This window comes from Pseudorasbora parva, chromosome 6 (genome assembly GCF_024679245.1).
Source record: "Pseudorasbora parva isolate DD20220531a chromosome 6, ASM2467924v1, whole genome shotgun sequence".
In the NCBI taxonomy this organism is placed as follows: Eukaryota; Metazoa; Chordata; class Actinopteri; order Cypriniformes; family Gobionidae; genus Pseudorasbora; species Pseudorasbora parva.
In genome coordinates, this window is record NC_090177.1 from 27,811,035 (window position 1) to 27,819,935 (window position 8,901).

The window sequence follows — 8,901 nt, forward strand, 5'->3', positions numbered from 1 at the left end:
TGCAGTATTATGGTTTAAAATGCTAATGCTATAATTTACGAATGCATTAGCGTATCGTTACAAAACTCGGTATGTGTCTTCCGCTCCATGTCCTGAAGATACTCAAAAAGTTTTGGGGCAGCGCCACCTTGTGGTCAAAAGTTGTAATAAAATGTACAGAAATGTAAATAACTTTTGATTAAATTAACCCATTGTAATGAAACTGGTCATAGTACATTCATTGGCTCTTGTCGAGAACATGGATACCAATTTTACCATATTTGCAAACCTGTCTGTCCTCCATCTTGTTATTTGTTAAAAACCAAATTTTTTCAAACTCATCCTAGACCGTTTGTCCGATTTTCTCCAAAATTGAACCGAATCGTCTTCAGACCATGCCGACAAACAGTTACGGATTTCATGTTGATAGACAAAAAAAGTTTTCATTTACCACTGCAACAGAGTTGAGCCATGATGCAAAAATGACTCTTGAGGCTGTATCTCTGCAATGCTTTGACATATTGACAACAAACTTTGCATGTCATTGTCTCCTCAATCTGACTACACCACATCAGTTTCGTAATGGTGCCACCTATTGGTTGAAAGTGATAAACCATTAAATCATTATTTTAGACTGTATTTAAAATTGTACTGCTCTTTTGCCTAAAATCAACTTAACTTAATAAGTCTTTAGTGGCTCATTGTTGCAGTTGGTTTGAGACTTCCAGCCATGCTGGCATGTCTTTTTTTCGTTGCGCTTGTTGACTGTATTTAAAATTGTACTGCTATTTTGCCTAAAATCGACCTAATAGGTCTTTAATGGCTCATTGTTGCAGTTAGTTTGACACTTCCAGCCATGCTGGCATATCTTGTCTTCTTATTTGCGCTTGGCCCTGATAATGGCTGCTTGCAGCTTTAACCAATGTCTTTGCTGCTGACCTTCCATGATCCAATTCAACCTTACTAATAAGCATAAATGAACTACGTCACATTTTTTTTAAGAGGATCTGTCCGAAATGACATATTTTCTTCATTAGGTAATTATTCTGAATAAGTAATTACTTCACGAAAGCTAAAAAAGAACATTCTATATAGTATGAATATGTGTGTAGTATAAATGTAATCCGGGCTTTACTACATTAGCCATGTTGTCATTATCACGTGACCTACCAGCATCAGTTGCTTCGCTTCACCTCCATTCACAAATCCTCGCACCTGGCCTCATGGGATAGCATCCATCGTGTGCACACTTCAGATTCTTGCCAGAAGAACTAGGTCATGATCCGGGTACTTTTTGCCTATACTGTTAAGACTGTGAATTCGGTCATCTTCTTTTGTCACCTGTTTTTCCCTACTATAAGCATGTGATTTTGGATGCAGCCTGAGTGTTGAAGGCTGACTCAGAAAAAGCCCCCTATTTCCCTCAAATAGGGCACAATTGAAGTGACAGCCCTTTGTAGTGGTGTCCAAAATCATAGTGAATGTTATCGAGTGCACTCATTGTATCCCACATTGTATCGCAATAACGAGCGTACAACCGTTGTACACTTGACGGCTGTCTGAATTCACTCACTCGTTTTTATTCCCTCCTTCAAGTAAACTGTATTAGTATAGTAAAACAGGGAATAGTGATTGAGGGTTTATGGAGTGATTTCGTATTTAGCCAAAGTTGATTCTCCTGTGCTCTATTCTTAGCTGCGATTCAAAACAGCAGCACAGCTGAAAAGTTTGTTTGAGCTGTGCCCTCTACTGTACAGCCGTGATTTAGCCTTTCCTTCAGCCTGAGACTTGTTCATTTTTTGGTCTGAAAGGATCTTTACATATTCCAAAAACATAATTTTGTTGTTGTTGTAGTTGTTAAAAAGCAAACAAGTAAGCCCAGCCCATCTGAGAAAAAGTAACACAAAAGTAATGTAACACATTACATTACGTTCCCATAAAAATATGGAATGCAATTAGTTAATTTTATAGGCAATAACCAAGCATACCGCACAAGTCCTTAAAAATAAAAAATACTTCAGTGATTTAGCATTAAGCTTTGTATTTAAACTGGGTCATGAATGTAGTAGAAATGTGAAATTATTTTTGAATTTGGTGCCTTCTAGACTGAGAAATGACAGAAAATGTATTTTTGGCTCATGGGAATGAAAGACACCAGCTGCACATTCTGCTGCACAGAATGCACTTGCTTCACTGCCCGAATGGTTATGAATCAGTGTATCGATTCATGATTCAGACCGTGTGTCAAACCGCCAAACAGCTAAAATCACGTGACATTGGCGATCCGAAACCTGAATCGATACGCTGATTCATAACCGTTCGCATCTTTGTTTTGAAATCGCCCCATCACTATATAAGTCTTTTTTTCTTTTTTTTGCCCACAAATAACTTATTATTGCGTCATAAAATTATTGTAGAGACACTGTAGTGAGATGGACTTTGTAACGACGTCTTTAGTGCCTTGGCTTTTATGGGTCTTGAGAGAGGAAATGACATTGGTGTCAATGAAAGCCTTTCTGAGCCATTGGATTTCAACAAAAATATCTTCATTTGTGACTAAAAACTAATCCTTTAAGAAATCTGCAACATTGCTTAGTATGAAATTAGAATTGCTTATTTAAGATGTCGATTTAAACTTTTTTTTGTCTTTCTTTCTGAACACAAAAGGAGATTGTGAATGAAGGAATTTAAAGGAGTTAAATGAGTGAAGGTGGGGTGAATTTAGCACAATGTCATTACATTGTGACTCACATTAATGCCTAATAAAGCACACAAAAGTGTCAGCAAAAAAATAAATAAATACCTGAACATGATATTTAAATACTTGTCATCTAAAATCAAAACTGCCACCACTTCTTTCCGATGTGCCATCTAGCACTTCACTCTTCAGTTGTTTAGATTCACTCTGCATCTTTCTCTCGCTCTACAGTATGTCAGGAGAAAGTACTGGAGCTGACGAATAAAAAGAATATGTGAGTGTGAATACTTTATTTTTCAAGCTCAGGTTGACTGACATCAAATTTGACATCCACGTCATTAATGTCTTTTTTAGCGATACAAAGCGCATGGAAGAACTTTACAACAGGAACCAGCAGATGAGAGAACAGCACCGGATTCTCACCGAGAACATCAAACAGCTGGAGAACAGGTTTGTGAGAGTTCATTCGTAAATTTAATCTCACGTACCGCTGCTCACACTGGATGTGTCTGTCGATCCTCAGGTTGCGGGCTGGGTTGTGTGACAGGTGTACAGTCACTCAGGACGTGGCTAAAAAAAGACAACAAGAGTATGAGAACTCCCAGCTCCAGAGTCTACAGCACATCTCTTTACTGGGTGAGATATAAAGAGAGCCTTTTGTGTGAGAAGAAATAGTGTCATTGACCCATTGTTGTTCTTGTGAACTATTAAAACCTTTTGTTAATTGAAATAAAACTGAAATAAAAACCAAATATCGATATGAGGTGAAACTTACATTTAAATGATTAACAAACACATAATAATATTTGGTTTAAACACAACCACAACAGACATGGGTAGGTCACCTTTTGCGTTATTTACTTCATTGTTACAAAGTCTATCCATTTCACTGAGGTATATATGAATATTAAAGATATTCCTGTTTGTTCACTGCTGCAGTGAGTGAGATGAATGCACTAAAGAAAGAAAATGACAGACTGAGAGAGGAGCTGAAGGGCTTAAGGGATACGTCAAGGTGAGTTTTTAACATGCTTTCTTAGCACTTGTGTGCAAATATTTCCTGTTGTTTATCATGGGAAAGCTCAAGCCCTGTAATAAAGTGGCACAATCTTATTAACTGTTACTGTAGCTATGCGACACTGGCCAACATATATTGCGGTCTTCACCAATTCTTGGTCACTTTGGCTTGCGGTCAGGGCCGGTTTAACAGACCAGTATGATGTGTTGCATATAATAGTCATGCATTCAAACACAAGCTTCCGCTTTAACCTTTCAGTCGGCAGAATGGTCATTCAGAGGACACAATCACCCCGGAGGTCAAGATGTCACCTGACACAGCAGCGGCTGCTGTGACTCTACTGACCTCAGGGCTGAAGTCCAGCCAACCTCCACCAGGGGACGCCACTGTGCCTGCTCTGAGTGTCAAACGAGAGACGGTCAACAGCCCACCTGACAGCCTGGGTAAGTTACAGTAGACATTTCTGACATATATGGAAAACCAATGCTGTTTTTTTTCCAGATAATACATGATGTTTGTCATTTAAGCAGATCAATATATGAAGTTTGCCTGGTACTAAATGTTTGTTTCTTTGCTTTGTCCCAACTGTACTGGTGAAAACATCTGTAATGTTCTTTATTTTGAACAGAAAAGGCATCTGAACACAAACTTATGCAAAGCTGGGGCAGGGCGTTTTCATTTGTAAGCAATAATTTGTTATTTAAATATTGTTTTAAGTTGGTTGTTTCATAGAAAATCTCGTTTCTTTCTGTTCCCTCGTGTCTCGTTGGTTGCTGAAATTTGTGTTTCTCTCAGGAATCGAATAAGTCCATGTTGCCCCCCTCGAGCCCTGTGAGATGGGGGACCGAACACGGCAACGAAAGGAGGTGAGACAGGCAGGCGAAACCTGAAACATACAAAAGAGTGTGACGCATCTTAATCCTTCTCCTTGTGTGTTCACAGAGCTACCAGCGTGGACTCGGTGGAGCACAGACATTCCCCATTGTCTCCTCTCATGCCTCCTCTTAGCCTACTGAAGAACAATCCTATTTTTTCATCTGCTGCCTCTGAGGAACGTACCAGCCGGCAACAAATCCACGCCCCCGTCCCCTTCCGGCCTCTGCCGATGAAGACCTGTCTTGATCGCCTGTCTATCCCATGGTCACTCTCTGAATCCACAGACTGGGTAACCGTAGCTGCGGCCAGCTCTGGTGTTAGTAGTGGGATAGTGGTTAATCCGAGTCAGAGCCCATTTTCAAGCACAAATGTACTGCGTTTCCCTAAAATAGTCCCACCAAGCAGCGGCCTCCAGTCTCGCACACACAGCTCAACACCTTCCGGCATGCGGCACTGGTCCCGCAGAAACCTCTCAGAACATGCAGAGGTTAGAGAAAAAAAAGTGACAGAAGCTGTTACAGCTCCGCCCCCATGGAGGCCCTCGGCTGCGCAGTCAGAGAGGATTTTTGGCGAGAATTTAAGAGAGGAGATAGAGGATGCACCCCTGGACCTGTCTGAGTCAGGACGCTCAAAGAGCCAAGAGAAAGAGAAAACGCACTTGCAGAGCGATGCATCTTCGTCCTTGTCTTCCTCACCACCTGTTACACTTTCATCGTCGTCTCAATGTCCATCAAGCCCTCAAACTGACCAGCAGACAGCAGATAATAACACACAGGTAGACTTCAAATGATTTCATTCCATTGGCTGAGACACATTTTTCTGGGTACCTTTTTGGAAAAAAAACAGCAAATGCTGGTTAGGTATATTTTGAAGCATGGCAGCTGGTTTGAGCTGGTTTAAGCTGGTCAGGTGCTGGTCCTAAGAAACTAGCTCCAGCTCAGGACCAGCATTAACCAGCTCAAACCAGCTGCCATGCTTCAAAACATAGATAACCAGCATATGCTCTTTGTGCCTGATTAGAAAGTCTAGAAATCATGGTAACACAATGGTATGATATGGTATTGTAATCATGCAAATACAGTATTTTCATTATAATTGATCATCGCATAATATTATCAAAGCTAAAGATTGTTTGTTTTGCATGGTAACAGCTTAGCCCACTTAGCTCAGCTCGACCACAATATCAAATGAAACGTTTCTCTTTCTTTACTGGAAGGAAGTCAGCATCGTAGCATAAAACAGCTTAGCACAGTGCTAACTGGTTGAGAAAAGCTGCCTTAATTATCTAGAACAACATCGCAATAACTCACTATATCAAGCATTGAGAAAAGGGGCATAGGATCTTGCACAAGTGGTCCCTGCTTAGTAACATGAAAAGGTCATCCTTGTTTTAGAACAATTTTCAACAAATAAACTATATTTCTGGTTATATTGTTTCTAAAATGTCAACTACTCAATTTTAACTTCTTGTGTACTGTTGTAAACTCTATACTACTGTAACTGTTAAATACACGCAAACCGACATTTCTTTGTGTGCTGTGCTTGTTCATGGAACATTGCACATGAAATATACAAAAATAGATATCATCACCACAAAGAAGAGGCTACATTTTACTAATTTGTTCCCTCATTTTTCATGTCCATGTTGTGCTGAATTTGTCTTTTTTTTCTTTTTGAGGTTAATTAAACTGTAGACATGATGTTTTAGTTTAACATTGCCACAATTGACCTAAAGTGAACAAATTAATTATTTTTGGGAACAAATTCTTAAAGGGTTTGTTCATCAAAAAATTAAGATTCTGTCATTAATTACTCGCCCTCATATCATTCCAAATGACCTTTGATCATCTTCAGTAGACAAATGAAGATATTTTTGATGAAATCCGAGAGCTCTCTGACCCCTCCGTAGACAGCATTACCTCTTTCAAGGCCCAGGAAGGTAAAGACATCGCTAAAACAGTCCATGTGACTACAGTGGTTCAACCTTAAAGTGGTACTTCAGCGCTGGGAAGATGAATCTGTATTTAAACTGAATTTTTGGATTTACTGCTGAATCACTGATCACTTTCCCACTGTGTTCTTTTTCACCCAAAAAATCAGGAATGATAATTTGAATATACTCCAGGGTTTCTACTGATAGGAAGTCATTTGCTAATCGCTAAAGTAACCCTTTAACATTATGAAGTGATGAGAATACTTTTTGTGTGCAAGAAAACCAACAAAAATGACTTTATTCAACAGTTTTGTCTCTGATGTTCATGTTGTAAACACAGTGCAGCACTTCCGAGTTCTACGTCAGAATGTCGGCTCTGTATTGGCTAGCTCCTGCATCACACACTTGTGTTGTAGTGCTCACATTAACTGCATCAGAGAAGAAGAGAAGAAATTGTTGAAATGGTTTTTTGTTTTGTTTTTTGTGCGCAGAAAGTATTCTTGTCGCTTCATAACAACAAGGTACTCACACTGTAGTCACATGGACTGGTTTAACAATGTCTTTACTACCTTTCTGGACCTTGAAAGTCCAATGACATTGCTGTTGTGTTGTTCAGAAAGCACTCGGATTTCATCAAAAATATCTTAATTTGTGTTCCAAAAATTAATGAAGGTCTTACGGTCTTACGTTTGGAAAAATATGATGGTGAGTAATTAATGACAGGATTTTAATTTTGGGGTGAACTTACCCTTTAATTCATGGCTATGATATCTATTTTTGATATATATTTATGTGCTGGTCTCTGTACATGTTTATATTAATGAGTAAAAAAATAAAATTGACTGTGATGTTTGGTTGACATTACACAGCAGGAGGAAGCACAAGAAAGATGTAAGGAACAGGAAGAGGTGAAGGAAGGTGAAACATCTCTAGCAGCTGAAACATCACTCAGCTTAGAGAACAAGAAAATCCCATCACTAACCATTTCCCTCCAACCAGGTAAAGCTTCACTCTCATTGGTCAGTTTAAGGTTAATCCGACTATTTTTAATCGATCTGATTTGCCTTCCAGTTGTGGTTATGGAGCCGCTTAAACCTGGAGGACAGGTAAATTCAGCATTGAAGTAGTTATGTGTCATTATATTGCATGCATCTTTAGTTGTGATTTTCTGATGTTATGAGATCAGCTGTGATTTTTTGTTTTGTTTTTTTGCGGTCACCGATCTTTTTCGAAGGTCACTAATCTTGGGAGCAGAACAGTGGAGCAAGAGGAGAAAGAGAACAACAACCTGGAAGCAAGCAGAAAAAGATCTGGGCAGGATACTGATGGTTAGAGATAATCTTTTATCCATGTATGTATTCAATGAATGCATTTAGCATCTTCTGAAATTTCACTTTTGATTCATTGTTCTGTCTTAGCTCCATTCCAGCGCTCGCTAAAGGAGAAGAAAATAAGGTTGAGCAGAGGACCTCAGGGGAACCATGCAGCCCCAGATAAAGGATGAAGGTCTCTTTTTATGTTTTCCGTGTTATATCTCAATTGTATTTTAGTATTTTTCACGAACACTCTTCATGTAATTATTTTCTTTCCACTTTTTCAGGCAACGGATACAATCTGGTTACTGTCGTTAAGCCAGGCGTTTCTTTTTCACTCTTCGTCACCAGCCTCCACGTCCAAATCACTGGTGTTCCAGAAAAAACAACTCTCACACATCTGTCAACATAACTCTCATGTATCGAACAGAATGCATACTACAGTGCACATGCAATTCAATTAAATCTATTAATGTGTGCAAATTGTATATTTTTATAGTGTCACAACTGTTCAGGGCGGAAATACAGAATATGTTCCTTAACAGGAAGCCAGTTGCTCTTACTGACAACAGGGCTGTCAGTAAACTTATCAGCTAGATTGGTCTATTTTTATTTTGTTGGTTTCACTTTCTTCTTCCTCATTTTTCATATAAACCATGAGTTGATAATAATGTACATATAATTGCTTGTTTTCTTGTGCTGTTGCAATTGTAATGTCTACTCTTAGTTTGTGTTCATTCTCTCTTCCGTGCAAGAGTTGTCACATCTCATCTATTTTGGTCTCTGTCTGAACACTATGGCCTGCTTCTTGTAGATGTGGCAAAATGAAAAACCCTCGGCTTCCCCTTTTGGTTTTTTTGAGATGTCAAGCATATATTTTGTAATAGTGAATTTTCCACTTGCAGCTGTAAAAGCTTTCAGAGTGTAAAAGGAGGAAGGTAATACTGTGAATAATAAAGTTTTTTTTTTCAACTTTCTTTACCGTTGCTTTAAACTAGCCTTATACGTTTGCTTTTATCTGAGGTAAAACATATTTTGGAGATTAGTTACATTTAGAATTTGTTGTAAAAAAAGAAATGGACAC

The 8,901-nt window shown here is 38.8% G+C and overlaps 1 protein-coding gene across 1 annotated transcript in view; it reads left to right on the forward strand.

Moving 5' to 3' along the window:
• The window catches only part of rbbp8l (retinoblastoma binding protein 8-like), a 47,788-nt gene extending 38,887 nt beyond the window's left edge, over window positions 1–8,901 (forward strand). The window contains exons 10-22 of the mRNA XM_067447328.1: window positions 2,909–2,951; window positions 3,032–3,127; window positions 3,201–3,313; window positions 3,617–3,692; window positions 3,954–4,138; window positions 4,324–4,376; window positions 4,491–4,561; window positions 4,638–5,346; window positions 7,374–7,503; window positions 7,576–7,610; window positions 7,739–7,832; window positions 7,923–8,010; window positions 8,105–8,901. Coding sequence (XP_067303429.1) covers window positions 2,909–2,951; window positions 3,032–3,127; window positions 3,201–3,313; window positions 3,617–3,692; window positions 3,954–4,138; window positions 4,324–4,376; window positions 4,491–4,561; window positions 4,638–5,346; window positions 7,374–7,503; window positions 7,576–7,610; window positions 7,739–7,832; window positions 7,923–8,008 — 1,691 coding nt within the window. The 3' untranslated portion in view covers window positions 8,009–8,010; window positions 8,105–8,901. The remainder of the gene's footprint in view (window positions 1–2,908; window positions 2,952–3,031; window positions 3,128–3,200; window positions 3,314–3,616; window positions 3,693–3,953; window positions 4,139–4,323; window positions 4,377–4,490; window positions 4,562–4,637; window positions 5,347–7,373; window positions 7,504–7,575; window positions 7,611–7,738; window positions 7,833–7,922; window positions 8,011–8,104) is intronic.